The following is a 23,272-nucleotide window of genomic DNA, read 5'->3' on the forward strand; positions in this document are numbered from 1 at the left end:
TTATCTTTAAAATGGTGTAAAATAGTTGATTGTTTGAGAAAATTGAATTGTGGTATTTTAGTTGGTTTTGTATTTCGCGCCGTGCGATGCCATTGGCTGTTGGCTAGGGGTTCCGCTAGCGGAACGTCTGTCCTCAACGGGTTAAAAACAATTACAATAACAATCCAGACAATCAGCAGTTAGCACATGCAGAGCAACATAGGACAAGTGACACGTAGCATGCAGAAAGAGCAATAGCACAAAAAGCAACAAAACAAAATACATAAAAGCAACAAAGTGTTTCCACACCTCACAAGCTGTGCTCGCTTCAAGGTAAGCAATACTGAACCATGTATGAGAGCACCAGCTGCTCCGGATGACAGTGTGATCTTCACTGACATTTTCAATCTATCTCTGACCCAGTCGGTAATACCAACTTGTTTCATGCATGCCACCATAGTCCACATGCCCAAGAATGCCAAGGTAACCTGCCTAAATGACTATCGCCATGTAGCACTCACATCTATAGCCAAGAAATTATTTGAAAGACTGGTCATGGCTCACATCAACACCATCCTCCCAGACACCCACTCCAATTCGCATACCGCCCCAACAGATCCACAGATGACGCAATCTCTATTTCACTCCACACTGCCCTCTCCCACCTGGACAAAAGGAATACCTATGTGAAAATGCTGTTCATGGACTACAGCTCATTCAACACCAAAAGTCCCCTCCAAACTCATCACCAAGCTCAGGTTCCTGGGACCGAGCACCTCCCTCTGCAACTGTATCCTGGACTTCCTGACAGGCCTCCCCAGGTGGTGAGGGTAGGCAACAACCTATCCGACATGCTGACCATCAACACGGGGGCAACTCAGGGGTGGGTGCTTAGCCCCTTCTTCTACTCCCTGTTCACCCATGACTGCGTTGCCACGCATGACTCCAACACCATCAAGTTTTCTGACGACTTTACGCTGGTAGGAATGATCACCGACGACAATGAGGCAGCCTATAGATAGGAGGTCAGAGACCTGACAGTGTGCCAGGACAACAATCTCTCCCTCAATGTCAGCAAGACAAAGAAGCTAATCGTGGACTACAGGAAAAGAGGTGTGACCACGCCCCCATCCACATCGATGGGGCTGTAGTGGAGCGGATATAGAGCTTCAAGTTCCTCTGTGTCCGCATCACTAAGGAATGAACATGTTTCACACAAGGGCTGTGACAATCATGGAATTACAGGTGTCGGTGACTGGCGTGGCATATGTACACAGTCATTGACATAACTGACAGCCAACAGGGGGCACACAACATTAGTGCATATAGACAATGGAAAAACATTAGCGCTTAACCTCTATGGGCTTGCGTCCCACCTACTCAACAGCCAGTGTAATCCCGTGGCGCGTTATTCAAATACCTTAGAAATGCAAAACCTTCAATTTTTCAAAAATATGACTATTTTACACCATTTTAAAGATAAGACTCTCGTTAATCTAACCACACTGTCCGATTTCAAAAAGGCTTTACAACGAAAGCAAAACATTAGATTATGTCAGCAGAGTACCCAGCCAGAAATAATCAGACACCCATTTTTCAAGCTAGCATATAATGTCACATAAACCCAAACCACAGCTAAATGTAGTACTAACCTTTGATGATCTTCATCAGATGACAACCCTAGGACATTATGTTATACAATACATGCATGTTTTGTTCAATGAAGTTCATATTTATATCAAAAAACAGCTTTTTACATTAGCATGTGACTAGCATGTGACTAGCATTCCCACCGAACACTGCCGGTGAATTTACTAAATTACTCACGATAAACGTTCACAAAAAGCAGAACAATTATTTTAAGAATTATAGATACAGAACTCCTCTATGCACTCGATATGTCCGATTTTAAAATAGCTTTTCGGTGAAAGCACATTTTGCAATATTCTCAGTAGCCCGGCATCACAGGGCTAGCTATTTAGACACCCAGCAAGTTTAGCACTCATCAAAGTCAGATTTACTATAAGAAAAATGTTATTACCTTTGCTGTCTTCGTCAGAATGCACTCCCAGGACTTCTACTTCAATAACAAATGTTGGTTTGGTCCAAAATAATCCATCGTTATATCCAAACAGCGGCGTTTTGTTCGTGCGTTCAAGACACTATCCGAAAGGGTAAATAAGGGTGGCGAGCATGGCGCAATTCGTGACAAAAAAATTCTAAATATTCTATTACCGTACTTCGAAGCATGTCAACCGCTGTTTAAAATCAATTTTTATGCAATTTTTCTCATAAAAAAGCGATAATATTCCGACCGGGAATCTGCGTTTAGGTAAACAGAGGAAAGAAAACAAAGCATTCGGTCGACGCGGGCACGCGCCTGAGTCTCACAGTACTGTAACCAGCCACTACCCAAACACGCTACTTTTTTTCAGCCAGAGCATGCAAAGCCACGATTCAGCTTTTTGACGCCTTCTGAGAGCCCATGGCAGCCGTAGGAAGTGTCACGTAACAGCAGAGATCCTTTGTTTTGGATAGAGATGGCAAAGAAGGCCAAGAAATGGTCAGACAGGGTACTTCCTGTACAGAATCTTCTCAGGTTTTGACCTGCCATTTGAGTTCTGTTATACTGACAGACACCATTCAAACAGTTTTAGAAACTTTGGAGTGTTTTCTATCCAAAGCCAATAATTATATGCATATTCTAGTTACTGGGCAGGAGTAGTAAGCACATTAAATCGGGTACGTTTTTTATCCAGCCGTGTCAATACTGCCCCCTAACCCTAACAGGTTAATGTTGACCTGTTTAAAGGTTTTGTTCACATCGGCTACCGAGAGCGTTATCACACAGTCATCCAGAACAGCTGGTGCTCTCGTACATGCTTCAGTGTTGCTTGCCTCGAAGCAAGCAAAAAAAGCATTTAGCTTGTCTTGTAGGCTCGCGTCACTGGGCAGCTCGTGTCTGAGTTTCCCTTTGTAGTCCGTAATAGTTTTCAAGTCCTACCACATCCGACGAGCGTCAGAGCCCGTGTAGTAGGATTCAATCTTAATCCTTTATTGACGCTTTGCTTGTTTGATGGTTCGTCTGAGGGCATAGCGGGATTTCTTATCAGCGTCCAGATTAGTCTCCCGCTCCTTGTGGAGTAATATACAGATGCAGTCGGAAGTTTACATACACATTAGCCAAATACATTTAAACACAATTCCTGACATTTAATTCTAGGAAAAATTCCCTGTCTTACATCAGTTAGGATCACCCCTTTATTTAAGAATGTGAAATGTCAGAATAATAGTTGAGGGAATGATTTATTTCAGCTTTTATTTCTTTCATCACATTCCCAGTGGGACAGAAGCTTACATACACTTACATACACTCAATTAGTATTTGGTAGCATTGCCTTTAAATTGTTTAACTTGGGTCAAACGTTTCGGGCAGCCTTCCACAAGCTTCCCACAATAAGTTGGGTGAATTTTGGCCCATTACTGGTGGCCCAGAGCTGGTGTAACTGAGTCAGGTTTGTAGGCCTCCTTCCTCGCACACATTCTTTTTCAGTTCTGCCCACATATTTTCTATAGGATTGAGGCCAGGGCTTTGTGATGGCCACTCCAATACCTTGACTTTGTTGTCCTTAGCCATTTTGGCACAACTTTGGAAGTATGCTTGGGGTCATTGTTCATTTGGAAGACCCATTTGTGACCAAGCTTTGACTTCCTGACTGATGTCTTGAGATGTTGCTTCAATATATCCCCATAATTTTCCTGCCTCATGATGCCGTCTATTTTGTGAAGTGCACCAGACCCTCCTGCAGCAAAGCACCCCCCCAACATGATGCTGCCAACCCCGTGCTTCACGGTTGGGATGGTGTTCTTTGGCTTGCAAGCATCCCCCTTTTCCTCCAAACATAACGATGGTCGTTATTGCCAAACAGTTCTATTTTTGTTTCATCAGACCAGAGGATATTTCTCCAAAAAGTACGATATTTGTCCCCATGTGCAGTTGCAAACCGTAGTCTGGCTTTTTATGGTGGTTTTGGAGCAGTGGCTTCTTCCTTGCTGAGCGGCCTTTCAGGTTATGTCGATATAGGACTCATTTTACTGTGGATATAGATACTTTTGTACCTGTTTCCTCCAGCATCTTCACAAGGTCCTTTGTTGTTGTTCTGGGATTGATTTGCACTTTCGCACCAATGTACGTTCATCTCTAGGAGACAACGCGTCTCCTTCCTGAGCGGTATGACGGCTGAGTGGTCCAATGGTGTTTATACTTGCGTACTATTGTTTGTACAGTTGAACGTGGTACCTTCAGGCGTTTGGAAATTGCTCCCAAGGATGAACCAGACTTGTGGAGGTACAATTTTTTTTCCGAGGTCTTGGCTGATTTCTTTTGATTTTCCCATGATGTCAAGCAAAGAGGCACTGAGTTTGAAGGTAGGCCTTGAAATTCATCCACAGGTTCACCTTCAATTGACTCAAATGATGTCAATTAGCCTATCAGAAGCTTCTAAAGCCATGACATAATTTTCTAGAATTTTCCAAGCTGTTAAAATGTCACGACCGTCGTATAAATAATTGGACCGAAGGCACAGTGTGAGTAGAGTTCCACATTTTAATAATAGTGAAACTTCCAAAACAACAAAGATATCACGATCGTGAAAAATGTAGCGCACATAGGCACTCAAACAAAACAAAACAAAACAATATCCCACATCGCAGGTGGGAAAAAGGACACACTAAGTATGATCCCCAATTCGAGGTAACGATTATCAGCTGCCTCCAATTGGGAAACATACACACACACCAACATAGAAGCACAACCCCCCCAGTCACGTCTTGACCTAAAACACCACTGAGAACCCCGAGGGCTCTCTATGGTCAGGGCGTGACATTAAAGGCACAGTCAACTTAGTGTATGTAAACTTCTGACCCACTGGAATTGTGATAGTGATTTATAAGTGAAATAATCTGTCTGTAAACAATTGTTGGAAAAATGACTTTTGTCATGCACAAAGTAGATGTCCTAACCGACTTGCCAAAACTATAGCTTGTTAACAAGAAATTTGGGGAGTGGTTGAAAAAGGAGTTTTAATTTCTCCAACATAAGTGTATGTAAACTTCCGACTTCAACTGTAAATCTAAGTAAGTCACTCTCACTCAGTTTGCATAAAATTCTGGCACACTTTGTAATAGAAAGGTCTGAATAGCTACACATAGAATATCTAATAGCTCTCCTTTATACACACTTACACAGGCATGTGCAGATGTGTGTACACACACACACACACACACACACACACACACACACACACACACACACACACACACACACACACACACACACACACACACACACACACACACACACACACACACACACACACACACACACACACACACACACACACACACACACACACACACACACACACACACACACACACACACCCCTAGACCAAGCCCCACACACTCCACACCACTATTACTCGTGGTCACAACACCTCCCTGACCTATGACTCTTTGGTCATATATTGACCCTCTAATCTTAGTTTGATTGACTGGTGGTGGCCCCGCCCTTGCAGCCCAGTCTTGCGGCTGTCTAAACATTCACACTGGCTCAGGGGCCTGAGGCCAGCACCCCATCACAGAAACACAATCCCTATTCTGTCCACATACATGCTTCCCAACTACCCCACCCCTAGCTCAATGGCACCCATTCTGCACTGGCCCACCACACATAATCAATGTTATTTTTCCTTTCACGCCACCACAAACGTTAGCATTCCTGAATGTTGTGCATTTCCAACACGGCCCCTGAGGCACTTGGGAATGACAGAGGAGGAGCGGAGGGGGTCAGAGATGAATGAAAGAGAGAGAGAGGAAAGAGCAAGAGAGACACACACAGACAAAGAGAGAGAGAGAGAGGGGCTCAACTGAGCATGCTAAGGAGAACCTTTAGAATTTTCACAAAACGTTTGCATTCCACCCATAACTCATACAACAAACAGTTCCTTTCATTGGCACATCAATTACATTTGCTATAACTGACTTGGTCACTTTTTATTGCCATGCAACTTCAATTCTGCTCGCGCGCAAACAGACAGAAAAGAACACATGAGAAATGATTTTCAGAGATAAGGGAATTCTTCTCGGAATGCTTTTGATCCCCTACTGTTAAATATTCACACTAACATGGCTTGGCCTTACACCACAGGCTAAGGCATGTTAATAACCAAAGAGCCAGAGTGTGCTTTACGGCCTGGGTTTTCCCAATTGCTTAACAACAAAAGACCTCATTACAGCTAAATCACTTTAGTCCATTCGGGAAGTATTCAGACCCCTTTGTCCACATTTTTTTTTACGTTACAGCCTTAGTCTAAAATGGATTCACACATTTAGCTTTATCAATCTATACATAATACCACATAATGACAAAGCGAAAACAGGTTTGTTGAATTTTTTGCAAATATATAAAGAAATACCTTATTTACATATGTATTCAGACCGTTTGCTGTGAGACTCAAAATTGAGCTCAGGTGCATCCTGTTTCCATTGATCATCCTTGAGATGTTTCTACAACTTCATTGGAGTCCACCTGTGGTAAATTCAATTGATTCGACATGATTTGGAAAGGCATAGACACCTGTCTTTATAAGGTCCCACAGGTGACAGTGCATGTCAGAATAAAAACCAAGCCATGAGGTCGAAAGAATTGTGGAAAAAGTGTGGAGACGGATTGTGTCGAGGCACAGACCTGGGGAAAAGTACCAAAACATTTCTGCAGCATTTAAGGTCCCCAAGAACACAGTGGCCTCCATCATTCTTAAGTGGAAGAAGTTTGGAACCACTTCCTAGAGCTGGCCGCCTGGCCAAACTGAGCAATCGGGGGAGGGCCTTGATGAGGGAGAGTTCAGAGTTCCAGAGTTCATCTGTGGAGATGGGAGGACCTTCCAGAAGGACAACCATCTCTGCAGCTCTCCACCAATCAGGCCTTTATGGTAAAGTGGCCAGATGGAAGCCACTCCTCAGTAAAAGGCACATGACAGCCCACTTGAAGTTTGCCAAAAGACACTTAAAGGACTCTCAGACCATGAGAAACAAGATTCTCTGGTCTGATGAAACCAAGATTGAACTCCTTGGCCTGAATGCCTAGTGTCACGTCTGGAGGAAACCTGGCACCATCCCTACGGTGAAGCATGGTGGTGGCAGCAAAATGTGTGAATCCATTTTAGAATAATGCTGTAACGTAACAAAATGTTGAAAAAGTCAAGGGGTCTGAATACTTTTCCGAACGCACTGTATGTATAAGTGTTGTGTCCCTAAGCCTGACACTTTCCACTGAAGCTGACTGAGGGCATTAGTTCAACTCGTAGGAACTAACTGTTCTGGTATGAGGCAAAGCAAACAGTCACAGCACAAACAGACAGACTATAGCCATGACACACGCACACTAGGGATGTGATACATGGAAACATTTTCTTAACGTTTAAACAGTAATGTTTTATCGTTTTTCCGTTAAAACAATGAGAAAAATGCATAAAATTCCATGTGAATTCACAAAGCAGAATGTCTACATCGCGTTTCCAGAGGAGAGAAAGAGAAAATGTTTTCATTAATGCTGTTGCTGCTCTTGCTTTTCAGCTAGCATCTCTCGGTTTGATGCAGTCAAGACAGGTACTATGTATTCAGATGAGATGATAAATACCAAGCAATTAGTAAGCCTACCAGCGCGAGTCGACTTGGTTGCTATCTCTCTCCCCCTTCCTGCTCCCCTCGTCACTCACAGATGCACACCGCACGGCCCCTCCCTCGCTCCCTGCTTGACCTTCTCTTTCCTTCCTGCATTACATCTCTGGTTAATAAACTAGCAAAAATAATCAAATGGATCCTCCTAACATTACAGCATTGTTGTTTGAGGTATTTGTTTGTTTTTGTATTTTTCCCTTTATGATGAGGACCTGTTAGTGGTAGTTTTGTGATAACTGCAACAACTAACATTGTTTTTATAGGCAGAAAAAAATGTTACAATCCCATTTTTTCAACACATGGTCCTGATCATTAGGCTGAACATTTGAAAACATTTTGCAATGGAAAACAAAAATTAGGGTTTCTTATTGGACAAGTCCAGGTTGTCCCTTCCTCTTTCAGTCCCTCATTCTTCTGTTTTGTGCCTAATGAACACTACCCTGGTACAGTGTAGTACTCAGAAATGACTCATTGTTCTTTATCACAGTCATAGCCATTACTCACTGGTTAATCATTACAGATAATAAACCATTTTCAATGGTGCTTAATGGTATATTACACCAGACAACAATAGTGCCTCATGTAACAGCCTGCTGATACAATCAGTTAGCTAAATGTTTGCATAAGTTGCCATTATTATACCGTGATGGGGGGGGGGGGGGGGGGGGGGTAATCTGCTACTATAATGCATATAGTTAGGAGACAATTAAGTAATGAGCAACTTTCATTTTAAATTGCGAAATCACTGACCTCTTACAAATGGGACCCTGCACTGGATTCATTTCTGGGGGTGTTTGAAGTTAGGTAGAAATACTGTACATTCCAACTGAGCAAAAACCTCACTGACTGCAGTTTACAACAGTATGCAGCCAGCCTTGGGCCTCACCGATTCTCAGAGAAATACCTGAGGATAAAGCCACTGTAGGCCACATTCCAGGGGGTCTGTCAAGCAGTTAAGCAACACAAATTAACCAATGATTGAAAGACAAATGTCCTATATTGCAGTCTCGCATTGAGTCGGGCAGTGATGTAGTTACTGACATGGTAAGCACGTATCTAGGCATTGCCGGGTTTGCTGAGCGACTGCTATGTAGGAAGCCTGGAATTCAGCCATACTGATGAGGTGCCACACCCTATACCTCCCCCCTCCCTATTCCTACTTCCTTTCCTGTCTCTGTCCCTCACCTGTCTCTGGAGAACTCCCAGCGTGGGTCCTCGGGGAGGTCATACTCTGGAATGGGGTCGTCGTGGCCAGCCGAGCTGCGTCGTGTGGTGATGCGGACCAATGGAGTGCTGGAGTTCATCGAGGAGCTGGAGTCATTTGACACCTGTAGTAGGAGACGGATTGGCTGATCACCTGTCAAGATACACTGGTCATATAAAAAGGGAGTGTAGGTGTGTGTGTGCACGTGTCTCCATAACTAAAGATCAAATCATACTGACATTGATTGATATTGCGCAAATCAACATATTTTCCTTCCCTTTTAAAAAAGAGTGAATGCATGTCAGTAATCATTAGAGTTGAGCAACAACTCAGTGCTAGAGAGCAACGTTCAATCTGATGAATGTGTCCATTTATCATGCTGTTGTCATTGTCCTCAGGGCTCCTATCTCCTTTCGTCCTAACCTTACCTTGACACAGGAATCACCCGTCTCTCGCAGGAATGTAATCCAACACTTTTTGTATCTCTTGCAGTTTGTGTTTTTCCCCTTGAGGGAAAAGCATCACTCACAGAGAAGTAGAGGAGCTAGAGCAGGAGCTAGAGGTGATGGATAACAGTGCTAACATGCTCAGACGCCATGCACTGTAGCTAGCTGTCTTTCAGTAGAGTTAACTGGGGCTTAGCACCTCAAGCAGTGCGATGTATTAGTTACAGTATTGTTATGAAAATCCACTTCCCATGAACAGCTACATTTCGTGGGCTCTCAAATTAGAGTACCAGTAACCCAATTGAGTAAGATCTATGTCAGGAGTACAAATTTGGTGGAACTTTTTTTGTGTTTTCCTCTCTTGGTAGGTAAACTTTGGACTATTTTCTGTAATTTACATATAAATCTGAGTATATTAGGGCTTTTCACACTGCTATAACCGAGCCGAGCCAAACCAAGCTGTACTGAGTTGGCCTTGTTACACATCCACCATAGTAGCTGAAACCATGAAAATATAATATCCTAGTCAGTACAGTTTTGTTCGGGTCAGAACGATAGTGTGAAAAAATAATTATGTATGAATGCATGTGTGTGTGGAGTTTGTGTTTCTACGGGTGTTAAAGGCCTTGGAAACCCCTTATCTACTTTCTGTTACCTGGCGGCGCAGAGGTATCTGCTTGCTGAGTTTGTGGACCGCTGGCTGATTCCCAAAGTCAGGCTTCTTAGCCGTATTCCTCATCCGGCACACCACCACGATGACCACCATACAGGCGATCAAGAACACCCCGATGCAGTAGATGGCTATCTCCACGTAGTCAGGTGACATCAGACCCGTCACCGTCTCTTCGTTACTGGCTGATGGGGGAGGGGAGAGGGTCAGGGAGGAATAAAAAGTGGAACATAGAGGCACATACTGACTCTATGTACACACACACGGACAGACACACGGACACTTATACAAACAGACATGGACACTACATCTGATAGATGCCCATGTATAAACAGAACACACGCCATGGAAACAACACACACACACACACACACACACACACACACACACACACACACACACACACACACACACTCACACACACACACACACACACACACACACACACACACACACACACACACACACACACACCACACACACACACTCACTCACCATCACCAGATAGACAAACTAAACATAAATAATGACAAAGACGCACACGCAACATTTTTCTCTCCCTCCTCCTCCTTCTCTTCATCAAACAACCATCTACTTACTGCCCATCTAGGACAGACAGAAAATGCAATTGATCTGAGAAGAGGGGGTAAACCAGATCAAAGGGGGCAAACACAGTCTGTTGGAGAGTACATCTTGACTGAGCTCAAGCAGTAGGCTGTACGTACTATGTGCCTACATTCAGGGCTACTTGACAACCACACATGCAGGGTGCAGACACACATTCTCTTTCTCTCAAATCCCCCCCCCCCCCCCCCCCCCCCCACACACACACACACACACACACACACACACACACACACACACACACACACACACACACACACACACACACACACACACACACACACACACACTTACTCTCGCTCTCTCCCTCTCTCTTTCACACACACGTCACACAGACACACACTTCACTTCAGATGGCAAACAAGTGAGTGGTGCCCTTTGTGGTTGTATATGGCCTGAGCTTCCTGTCTGAAAGAAACGGGTCTGGGTCTGTCTCTGAGTGGCTATAGGACCACAGCCTGTTCCATAATGCATATGCCATCCACCCACAGCTACAAACAAGGCCCTTGTAATGTGCAGTCAGGGGGAAATAATAACATGTAGGAACCTTTCTCCTGTCAGCATTGTATCCCCTGGTCCAAAAATCACAGCAAACAGCCGCAACATAGACAGCAGGCAGCGCCATGCAGGCGCCACCAGAGCAGATTCGTGGAACTAGGGCAATAAATGAAAGATATTATTCCAAGGAGTTATTATTCGGCTGCCTGTGATCATTTTATTTTGTTTAGAGACAAAACAAGGCTATTTTCTGCGGGTAGATAAAGGCAGTGTTTTCAATAAGCGCCGTCGGCTGTCAGCTAAACAGCCAATAACAGACAATGTCATCCGGCTACTTTTTCCACTTCATATATTAACTAGACTTCTTTTCATTTACAAGTTTAAAGTCACTATTCAGTAAAGTCCGTATATCTTTCTCCCGCTAGAATGAACGATATGCATCTTCTAGTGATCTACCGTCAGTCACAAAGCGAGCGAGGGTAGGGAAACACTGCTGGTTTGTCAGTCTGCTGTCTGTCCCGCGTCTTGGTATCCGTGTTACTTTTGTGTGATGTGGTTGGCTGCAGTCTAATTTCTTTACACAGAGGAGGGAGAGCAGGATGCTTCTTCATCGTCTCCTGCGAGTGAATTTACACCTCCAATAGTGCATTCGGGAAGTATTCAGACCCTTAAACTTTTCCCACATTTTGTTACAGTACGTTACAGCCTTATTCTAAAATTGATTCAATAGTTTTTTTTTTTACCGAATCAATCTAAACACAATACCCCATAAAGACAAAGCAAAAACAGGTTTTTAGAAATTGTTGCAAAGTTACTACAAATAAAAAACTGATATCACATCTACATAAGTATTCACACCCTACACTACAAGCTTGGCACACCTGTATTTGGGGAGTTTCTCTCATTCTTCTCTGCAGATCCTCTCAAGCTCTGTCAGGTTGGATGGGGAGTGTCTCTGCACAGCTATCTTCAGGTCTCTCCAGAGATCGGGTTCAAGTCTGGTCTCTGGCTGGGCCACTCAAGGACATTCAGAGACTTGTCCTGAAGCCACTCCTGCGTTGTCTTGGCTGTGTGCTTAGGGTCACTGTCCTGTTGGAAGGTGAACCTATGCCCCAGTTTGAGGTATTTATCTTTCCCTTGATTCTGACTAGTCTCCCAGGCCCTCCCGCTGAAAAACATCCCCACAGCATGATGCTGCCACAACCATGCTTCACCGCTTCACTTGGTTTCCACGTGACGCTTGGCATTCAGGCTAAAGAGTTCAATCTTGGTTTCATCAGAGCAGAGAATCTTGTTTCTCATGGTCTGAGTGTCCTTTAGGTGCCTTTTGGCAAACTCCAAGCTGGCTTTTACGAAGGAGTGGCTTCCGTCTGGCCACTCTACCATAAAGGCCTGATTGGTGGAGTGCTGCAGGGATGGTTGTCCTTCTGGAAGGTTCTCCCATCTTCACAGAGGAACTCTTGGTCCAAGGCTCAGTTTTCCCGGGCGGCCAGCTTTAGGAAGAGGCTTGGTGGTTCCAAACTTCTTCCACTTAAGAATGATGGAGGCCACTGTGTTCTTGGGGACCTTCAATACATTTTTTTAACCCTTCTCCAGATCTGTGCCTCTAAACAATCCTGTCTCGGAGCTCTACGGACAATTCCTTTGACCTCATGGCTTGGTTTTTGCTCTGACAGGCGCTGATCATATAGGCTTAGACAATCAAAAGTAGCCGGATGTGGGACCTTATAGACAGGTCGGTGCCTTTCCAAATCATGTCCAATCAATTGAATTTACCACAAGTGGACTCCAATCAAGTTGTAGAAACATCTCAAGGATGATCAATGGGAAACAGGATGCGCCTGAGCTCAATTTCGAGTCTCATAGCAAAGGGTCTGAATACTTATGTAAATAAGGTCTTTTTTTTCTTCTTTTTTTAATACATTTGCAAACATTTCTAAAAACCTGTCATCGCTTTGTCATTATGGGGTATTATGTGTAGATTCATGGGCAAAATGTTGTATTTAATCAATTTTAGAATAAGGCTGTAACAAAATGTGTAAGAAGTCAAGGGGTCTGAATACATTCGGATTGCACTGTAAATGTAAAAAATAATGTTTTAACCATATATATATATATATTTCCTGATCTTTCTTTTATCTCTGATATAGGAGAGGCAAATATTGAAAATACTATTTTGGTATTTAGAGTCCTGTTTAGTGCAGAATTAGATACCTCTTCTTTTGGTGCAGTTTCCTCTCTCTAAAGCTTTTAAACACTATTATGATGTTTTGAATCCTGTCTAGTACAGAATTAGATTCCTTATTCTGAAGGATCTTGATGTTTTACTTTATTTTCTGTATTTAATCATTTGCCATTTTATACAGTTTTGGAAGGCATTGTAAAGCACAGTGTTCAAACGAACAGCACTAACTGGAGGTTAAACTGCAAGAATTGAGGATTCTGCACATGCGTTTTCAATTGACAATCATGAATGTGTGAATGGGTGCTGTCCTCATTGAATGTACATTTGCATGAAGGTTTTGATATCCGTTCATGATCCATTACACCTCATGGCACAACGAGTTTAATACTAACATAGAAATATGATTTTCCTTCTTCAAACATGCATACAACATTGTGTGAAAGAATCATAAAATCAAACATTTATGAATTACCCACAATCTTCTAAAAACAGAGTCACGTGGCAAGATAGGAAAGGCAAGGTTATTAAAACCAGACTTCCAATGAGTTAAATCACTCAATTTTCTCTCTCGTTGGTTATCCTCATGAAAAAGCATTCCACATGAAGCTGAATGAGAGAATGCCAAGAGTGTGCAAAGCTGTCATCAAGGCCAAGGGTGGCTACTTTGAAGAATCTCAAATATATTTTGATTTGTTTTTTGGTTACTACATGATTCCATATGTGTTATTTCCGAGTTTTGATGTCTTCACTATTATTCAAAAATATAGAAAATAGTAAAAATAAAGAAAAAGCCTTGAATGAGTAGGTGTGTCCAAACTTTTGACTGGTACTCTACGCGTTCGTGTGAGTCACACCTTTCCACAGAGTGGTCATATTAGTGTGTAGCCCAAACTATTCGGATGCTACATACAGAAGTTGGCAGATCGTCTGTACGAATCCCAAGACGGAGAACACCATCGTGTTCATAAGAGTCTCATCTTTCCATAGAGGGGTTATAGTAGTTTGCAGGCCAAACCGTTCGGACGTTACAGATGATCTTGTGAGAAGACCAATTTTTGGGATGTCTCATGGTCTGACAAATTCCACTCTAGCTCGGTCACCTTTCCCCGCAGAAGGGGTAGTGCGGTGGCAGATGCGGTGGATTGATACGCATCCAATGCAAAAAAAAACATATCTCTAGCTTAAACTGACAGAGTTTGGGGGGAATTGTAGTATTATGCTAATTAGATTTGGCCATTGACCTTAGAGGGTTAAGAAGAGTTACAACACACCAAAATATCTCATGATGATGTGTTTCAATACTCCAGCAAAGTTAAGATTTCGTCTCCCTCGAGTTGGTGACAGCTCAGTTGCCACTAGTTTTGGTTTTATAACGCACTTCATTTTAACAGTGGTTACGGGTTGCTCGTGAACAAATGGCTCTATTTGAACAGATCTTTTAAGTGAACGGAACAAAGTAACATCTGTGAGAGAGCCGTTCATTTGCCTCCCTAGTTTGCATAATGGTAGTGTCATGTCCTGACCAATATTTAGGTATTATTTGTATTATATTTTGGTCAGGACGTGGCAGAGGTATATTTGTTTTGTATTTTGGGGTTTTGTGTGTGGTGTAGTGGGGTGTTAGTTGTTGGTATAGGTTCTAGGTTTGTTTTTCTATGTATAGTTAATTGGGGTTGGACTCCCAATTGAAGGCAGGTGTGTTGAGTTGCCTTTGATTGGGAGTCCTATATAGTAGGGTGTGTTTGTCTTTGTGTTTTGTGGGTAGTTGTATTTTGCACTGCGTTTATTTATGCCTGTAAAACTGTCACTAGTCTTATTTCATTTTCTTGTTTTTCCTCCGTGTTCACACATATTAAAATATGATAAAAGAAAACAAATTGAAGGTTATAAAACAAATGTCATGATACTTGGCATTATTAAAGATATTTATATAGGACTACTGATTTGATTAAAGTGTCAACAATGGAATAGTCAACTGCTGCTTTCTGTTTAGCAAAGCCCATGTTTAACACCTGCCTTTCTTCAATCAAACCTATCTGTCTATTAACGGGTATTTGACTTTATAAAAGTGGGGCTGCACAATCTGGCGAGTGGTCTTGGGTTACTCCTCCTGAAAAGTTGTGTATTTTTAAAACCATTTTCCTGCAATTCTATATTGTTTCTCAACAGGGAATCCATGTTACTTTTCAGAATACAACTTTTTCTTAGGTTTTTGCCACAATAAATTCAATTGAAAGAGTAGACTAGACTAGTTTTTCTGACTACATTACTAATCTACCACCTTGCCTTAAAGTGCCACCCATAGTGATTGATTGACAGGTCTGAAACCCTATCAACTATGACTCACAAATATTCTGCCCCTCCTCTCTTGACACCAACAGTGATTGATTGACAGGCCTAACAGGTAAAGGGATAGTTCACCCAAACTACAAAATGATACATTGGTTTCCTTACCCTCAGTGTCCACAGTAGCAAAGCCAATAAAATACATAATTTGAAGGACAAACCTCATTGTGGCAAATCATACCTTGCAGGAAAACTGTAAATATGACTTTAATCTCAAGAGGAGGTTTAATGTTAAAAAGGTTATCTTACTTAGAAAATAGTCCTGATCATATAGGCTTAGACGATATCCAAAACACTTAACAACACACTGAATCCATACATTTTCATTAATATTTATTGTAAAGTCATGTCTTTCTACTCACACCTACACACCTACAAAAACCCTTGAATGAGTAGGTGTTCTAAAACTTTTGACCGGTAGTGAAAGAGACACAGACACACACGAACTCTCGCCGACACAAAGAGACACACAAACATTTAAACACACACACGCAACCACACACACTATATCAAATACATTGAATACATTGAAAAAAATATATATTTAAGAAAGTCAAGCCATAAGTATTGAGGCTGTGACTTTTTTTTCTTCTTTTGTATTATCTCAAGGAGAAATAATAAAAAGGAAATAAATGATCAGACCCAGGAAAGAAGCCATGAGGGAATTGGAACCCAATCTCAGGGCACCCACTAACACCGACAGTCAGACAATATCATCAAGACAGACAGACATCCTTGCTTTTATAAAAACATGCAGTCCGAGCCAAAATTTCCCAACTTTCCCTGAGAACCAGAAGAGAGAAAGAGATACGATGTGAAAAAGAGAAAGAAACGAGGGAGGAAAGGGAGGAGCGAGAGACAAAACGCCTCGAGTTAGGAGATACAGTGCATTCATAAAATTCAGACCCCTTGAATTGTCCCACACTTTTTCCACAATTCTTTCGACCTCATGGCTTAGTTTTTGTTCTGACATGCACTGTCAACTGTGGGACCTCATATAGACAGGTGTGTGCCTTTTCAAATCATGTCCAATCAATTGAATTTACCACAGGTGGACTCCAATTAAGTTGTAGAAACATCTCAAGGATGATCAATGAAAACAGGATGTACCGGAGCTCAATTTCAAGTCTCATAGCAAAGGGTCTGAATACTTATGTAAATAAGGTATCTGTTTTTAATTTTTAATATATTTGCTGAAACTTCTAAAAACCTGTTTTCTCTTTGTCATTATGGGGCATTGTGTGTAGATTGATGAGGGAAAAAAATATGTGATACATTTTAGAATTGATGTAACGTGTGAAGAATTGATGTAAAATGTGAAAAATGTCAAGGGGTGTGAAAACTTTCCGAATGCACTGTATATTTAAATATATAAATTATATATATTTTTTAATATATTTTCCTTTATTATTTTCCCCTAACCCTACCATCCCTCCCCTAATTGGAATAAACTAATGAACAACAACACTTAGGGTTCTACTTCCACCTTATACATACTATATACATTTTACAGTAGTTATATTTTGTTTGATTTTGTCCCATCCTTCAGCTCCACTCAACCCCTCCCATCTATCTCTGAACACCATCCAGTTTTGATTTATATTTTCCATATATTTTTTAACTCTGTTGTGATGTTTCACAAAAGTTCTGAACCTTTCAATTCTCAGATTCTACTGACTGTAAATTAAAGAAACAATTGTTTGCTAAGAGTATTATTATATTATTGCTCGACTGACTATAGCGGTGTTTGAATACCCATACTAACATTCTGTATACTACATACTTAATGAGTATATACTTCATACTATATACTATTAGTTAATTTTAGTATACTGTAAATGAACGGCATCCTTTCAGTTGAGCGTTCTAGCGTTCTAGCGCTTGTCTACCAGAATTTGATGCTGTTGCTATTCAACCTCTTACTATCTTGTTAGCATAACATATTACTAGCTAGACATTTTACGACTTCGGGTGTGTTGGTAAATTCAATCTGGAGTGCCAGAGTGCGCTCTGGGCGTTAGTAAGTTCAGAGCATTTCACTCTCAGAGCTTTCAGAGCACGCACTGGATGACAGTCAAGCACCCAAGCTAACTGGCAAACATTGGCTAGCTACTTCCAGACACAAATGAGAGAACACCTCACTCTTACCATTTTACTCGCCCTAGCAGAGCTTGTTATTTCGTGTTATCCAGAGCGTTGGTGACTGTAACTGTGCTGCTGGCAACAATTTAATTATGCTTTTTTTGCTGACTTTTACTGACACCGGCCATATTCAACGGATGAAGAGCGTTAGTAAATGATTCAGTTATTCTGCGCTCTGGCACACTCAGACGAGTCCTCTGGAATCGTAGTAGATAGCCAGAAGGAATTTACGAACGCACCCGAATATACAATGTCATTGAGAACGCACACAACTAGGAATGACTGGAATAATCAAGTCAATAAACATTGGGTAGTTAGTTAGATAGCATCTAGCTAATGTACTGGCGAGTTCGATGTATTAGTAACCAACTAACATTAGGTAGCTAGCTAATACCAGTACATACTGCTGAAATGATATGCTATGCAGTTCGTAAGGATAGCGTAGCCAACATAATGTGTAAAGTAACTTATTTGAAAAGTCATCACTTTATTACATAGCTCAACATTTTCTTAACATTTGTCATAATTAGTTAAAACTTCTTCAGGATCGGTGGGTCCCCTGCGGGACGTTGAGCTAACATAGGCTAATGCGATTAGCATGAGGTTGTAAGTAACAAAAACATTTCCCAGGACATAGACATTTCTGATATTGGCAGAAAGCTTAAATTCTTGTTAATCTAACTGCACTGTCCAATTTACAGTAGCTATTACAGTGAAATAATACCACGCTATTGTTTGAGGAGAGTGCACAGTTTTGAACATGAAAAGTTATTAATAAACAAATTAGGCACATTTGGGCAGTCTTCATACAACATTTTGAACAGAAATGCAATGGTTCATTCGATCAGTGTAAACCTTTGCACATACACTGCGGCCATCTAGTGGCCAAAATCTAAATTGCACCTGGGCTGGAATAATACATTATGGCCTTTTTCTTGTAATCTGAATAAAGGGAAAAATGACATTCTTGAATATGGGGTGAGACATTCTTACTAATCTCCGAGAGAACCAGTTCAGATTTAAGTATAACTTTTGTATGACTGACTGAAGCCTTTAGTGAGAGGTCTAATGATTTTATATTAAATTATTTCTGCCCTTCGAATTCATATTCATATAAATAGGCCAGTTTAATTTTGTTTGACTTGCCGTTACAAATAAAAGTGAATATTTTTGCTCATATAATTTTAAAAATAAGGTGTAGGCAATGCCATACGCAAATTAATAAACTGAGATATGACTAAAGAGTTAATCAGGGTGATTTTTCCACAAATAGACATATCTTATCTATTTTTGACAACTTTCTATTAAAATGCATTGTAGCGAGATAATTTATTTTGTTCGGGATGTGAACACAGCGTATATCCACTTCACCGTCAGACCATTTTATTGGTAAACTACACAGTAATGTAAAAGGTGTATTTTTTTGTGATCCAATACATAATATAGTAGTACACATAATTTGGTTGTAATCCAGTGAGTTTAGAAAAGTATCTGGAAAAAGTCAAGGGGTCTGAATACTTTCACGAATTTACTGTACTTGAGCCATGCGGGGAAGTCAACTTCCGCTCTGGAGTTATAATAAGCCTTGAGCAAATGCCCCTTTATTAGGCCCTCAGCTTTCAAAACGTCGCCAATCAAGATAACAGAATATATGGAATACATATTCCTGCTCTAGTATAGACACTTTTCCAGTACACGACACACTGACGTCACGTACTGATGCGTGCGACTCTTGGCAGCAGTAAGAAACCCATCACCATCTGCGCCCATTAAACATAACCTAGATTTACACTTTTTATTACTTCTAAACAAAATAACTTCTTGAGGATCTTATACACTTACAATGTTGTGTTGATTCTTGCTTGAACAGTTGCTAAGATTATATTTGGTTGTGCTCTTTGCCAAATAACTATTTTGGATACAGCAGTTGTTAGCTAGAATGCTAATGCTCATTGACATAGGCTGTAGCAAAAGCTAGCCAACGAATATAATGCAGTTGATTTGCGATGATGTCACAAACATTATATTACGCAGGACATTCATACGAGCCTTAAAATCCAATTATAATCAAAAAGTAGTGTGAAATGTACTCATAAGCAACATGTAAATAAGAACTCCCCCTTGTTCTGCCAACAACTTGCGCGCATCGCCCTCTGTGCGGCAATGTTAAACACAGAAAGGGGTCTATTACACTAAGTTAGATGTTGAGTTGTTGACTGTGTAAGTTCATCATAGTAATCTGATAGTTACATTTTTAGTTTACCTGTTTTTCTCCCCAATTTCATGGTATCCAATTGGTAATTACAGTCTTGTCCCATTGCTAAAACTGCTGTACGGACTCAGGAGAGACGAAAGTCCGCTTAACCCGGAAGCTAGCCTTACCAATATGTTGGAGGAAACACCGTACACCTGGCGACCGTGTCAGCTTGCATGTGCCCGGCACGCCACAGGAGTCGCTAGAGCGCAGGATCTTTAGTGGCACAGCTAGCACTGTGACGCAGTGCCTTAGACCGCTGCGCCACTCGGGAGCCCTATGATATTTTGTTATTTCGTTGAGTTAGGTTGTTTTCACTCCAGCGGGACTTTTCACTTCTCTGTTCTTCTTCCCATAGAAATGATTGAAATAACTTTATTGACTGAACATTGAACCATTAGTGGACAACATTGATAGAGAAAGGGGGGAAAGGGAGCGCAGTATAGTTGAGTGTATATACCTGGAAGCACCGTCAACCAAGCAGTGTGATAGGAGATCCCAATAGAATTTCCCGCCAAGCACGTATACTCCCCAGCATCCTCGTAAGTGACATTGGGGAGGTAGAGGACTTCAATCTCCTTGTCCGTGGTGTTAACACCTGCGGTCTGGGAGGGATAGGAGGAAGGGTGGAGGACGATGAAAAGGAGGAAAGGAAGAGAAAGGAAGGGGGGATGGAGAATGGGACAGGAGGGGTGGAAGAAGAAGGAGGAAGACAAAGGGAGGGAGGATGCAGGAAAAGAAGGGAAGATGAAGGATTAGAGTAGAGGATGGATATTTGAGGATAGAGGGGGTTGAAATGGAAGAAAGTAAGATAAAGGGAAAGGAGTCGGAGTAAGAATAGAGGGGAGGGAAGAAGAGAGCAGGAGGAAGCAGATGTAACAATTAAATCCACAACACCAGGAGAGAGGAGAAGCTGGATGGCGTCCATCACTGGGAGGAGAACTGGTGACCCATATATAGAGATAGAGTAGATGGGAGGAGCTTTCAAAACAAACAGGAAGAGCACCTCGTACCACAGGGGAAAATAGGAAACACAATACACAAAAACACTGTAAAAAAAATCCCTTCACCCACAACACCAGAGCCCAATAGTAAGTCCACACCAGGCCTGTGTATGCATAGTGCACACAACCACAGAAGGAGAAGATATGGAGATCACCCCACTGCAGCACCCAACACTAGCCTGTACACTTACACATCACACCTTTCACCTGAGAGAGCGAGAGCGAGCGATAGAGATGAGGCACGTGATGGACATGGCAGGTTAGTGCATGGGTGTGCAGGTCCAGTGGGCATTTCCATGGCTGTACAGTTACAGTCAGACACAGTACAGTAGAGCAGCTGGGAGTAAAACAGTAGAACACTGGGAGAGAGTAGGTCAGTCCACAACCCAGCAGGAACCAAGACCAGCACACCACCAAACCACACTGAACCGGGTCAGTAACAGGCCCAAAGAGACCATAAGGGAGGGGGTCAACAGAGGTCAAGGGTCAGGCGTCAGTGGTTACCTGGGATGACGGTCAGCCAGCCCGACTGGTTGACCGCCCCTATATAATTGGAGACTTTACAGGTATACTCTCCGGCATCTTCCTCGGTCACGTTGGTGAGTGTGAGCACCTCCACGTCCGAGCTATTGATGCCCGAGCGCTGGAGTGTGTGAGCCACACATATACAAAAACACGCATGTGCACACACACACACGGCAGCAAGGGGAAAAAACACAGAAAAGCCTGTTAACTGTCACATCTGCAATCTAAGTGCAAGGAGAGGAGAGTAAAGGAGCCGCCACCCAGACAGGAACACAGCTAGAGTGTTCAAGTAGTATAGATGGAAAATTAGTATTTATTATTCTTCGTTAAGGGGGAAAATGTCGTTTTCTTTCAGTTTCACTCTCTTATAGGAAGACAAATTGGACACTAACAAAAAGCTTTTACAAATGGCAAAAAGGTAACCTGAAAACATAATAATTATTAGCCTACCCTTTGAAGAAAAAAGATATTTAAAGGAATATGTCACAGGAAGGAGCCAATAATTTTCACCGCTCAGGTCAGAACAGCCAATGAGGGGCCATGGAGGGCTGGAAAGTACCTTTAGGACGCGGACGTAGGAGTGTCCGTCTGGGCCAGTGCGACTACCATTCTTCTGGATGTGCTGCAGCCACTGGATGTGGGGCTGAGCGTCGCTGTACACCTTACACACGAAGCGTGCGTCCTCCCCCACTTGCACACTGGTGTTGGCTGGCAGCCCTGCTTGGAGAATGGGCCGATGGGGGGACCGTTCTAAGATGGAGAGAGAAAAGGGGAATGTGAAATGATGAGTTATGTTTGTGCATTGAGACGTCACCATGGCCATTTCAAACCCCAACCTTGCTCTGTACACCCTTAAGGAATAGACAGGTTTGTATTACTAATGTCAATGACAGTCAATTGATCAACTAAGCTCGATCACAACTAGGTACCTTGAGACTTAGCATTAAGACACAGACACTTTATGTGTAAGGAACTGAAAACGAGCACAGAATACTAGCCAAAAGCCTGATGCAAAGGCTTGGGACAGTATGGTAAAAAAAACTGTTCTTACTATATGCTTGTGTTTTTTTATGTTTTGAGGCTGTGAAGGGGGCCTGGTCTGGATGTTTAGGGGAACAGTGGACACGTGTGAATATTCCACAACCGGGAGACAAGCAGAGTCAAGACAAGAGAACTGCCGATCTCTTATCACCACACCACTTAGATTATTCACACAAAACAAAGAGGAGTTATCTCTACTGATAAGGAGTAAACACACCTGTAGTAGGAGTTGAATCTAAAAACTCACTTCAGTCACTTTCTGATCCGATGCTATTTCAAAATGCCTTTAATTGCAAAATGTTGGCAACTTTGGCAACTATTTGAAGTACTGTAACTAAACATTAGCAGACACTGTGGCCTGGTAAGGGTTCAATTATACAGCCACGCTTCGACTCAAATATGCACCAGTCTTGGAGAAACACCTTCATTTTCCTTGACTAAAAACTATCTGCGTTCTTTTGCAAGCAAACATTTGGCCTGCAAATCCAAACAGAGCAAGACCTGCCGAACAATGCCCCCTTTCACACACTACCCTACCACTGCCTCCCCTTCACAACACCCCCCCAGGGCACTGGATGGGTTAAAGAAGTAGGGCTTTTAGGTGGGGAGATGTG

The 23,272-nt window shown here is 42.1% G+C and overlaps 1 protein-coding gene across 7 annotated transcripts in view; it reads right to left on the reverse strand.

Annotated features, from left to right (window-relative positions):
- Positions 1 to 23,272, reverse strand: part of LOC106576891 (fibroblast growth factor receptor 2) — a 145,466-nt gene that overhangs the window by 56,697 nt on the left and 65,497 nt on the right. For 4 of the 7 annotated variants that reach the window (XM_082964673.1, XM_082964675.1, XM_082964676.1 and 1 more), the window contains 4 exons: positions 22,177 to 22,367; positions 20,549 to 20,693; positions 10,018 to 10,224; positions 8,905 to 9,046 (listed from right to left, as the gene is read on the reverse strand). In XM_082964673.1, coding sequence (XP_082820799.1) covers positions 8,905 to 9,046; positions 10,018 to 10,224; positions 20,549 to 20,693; positions 22,177 to 22,367 — 685 coding nt within the window. Of the gene's footprint in view, positions 1 to 8,904; positions 9,048 to 10,017; positions 10,225 to 20,548; positions 20,694 to 21,596; positions 21,736 to 22,176; positions 22,368 to 23,272 lie in introns of all 7 variants that reach the window. The other 3 variants (XM_014154426.3, XM_082964674.1, XM_014154424.3) reach the window with 3 other exon arrangements.

This window comes from Salmo salar, chromosome 18 (assembly GCF_965601325.2).
Source record: "Salmo salar chromosome 18, fSalSal1, whole genome shotgun sequence".
Classification (NCBI taxonomy): domain Eukaryota; kingdom Metazoa; phylum Chordata; class Actinopteri; order Salmoniformes; family Salmonidae; genus Salmo; species Salmo salar.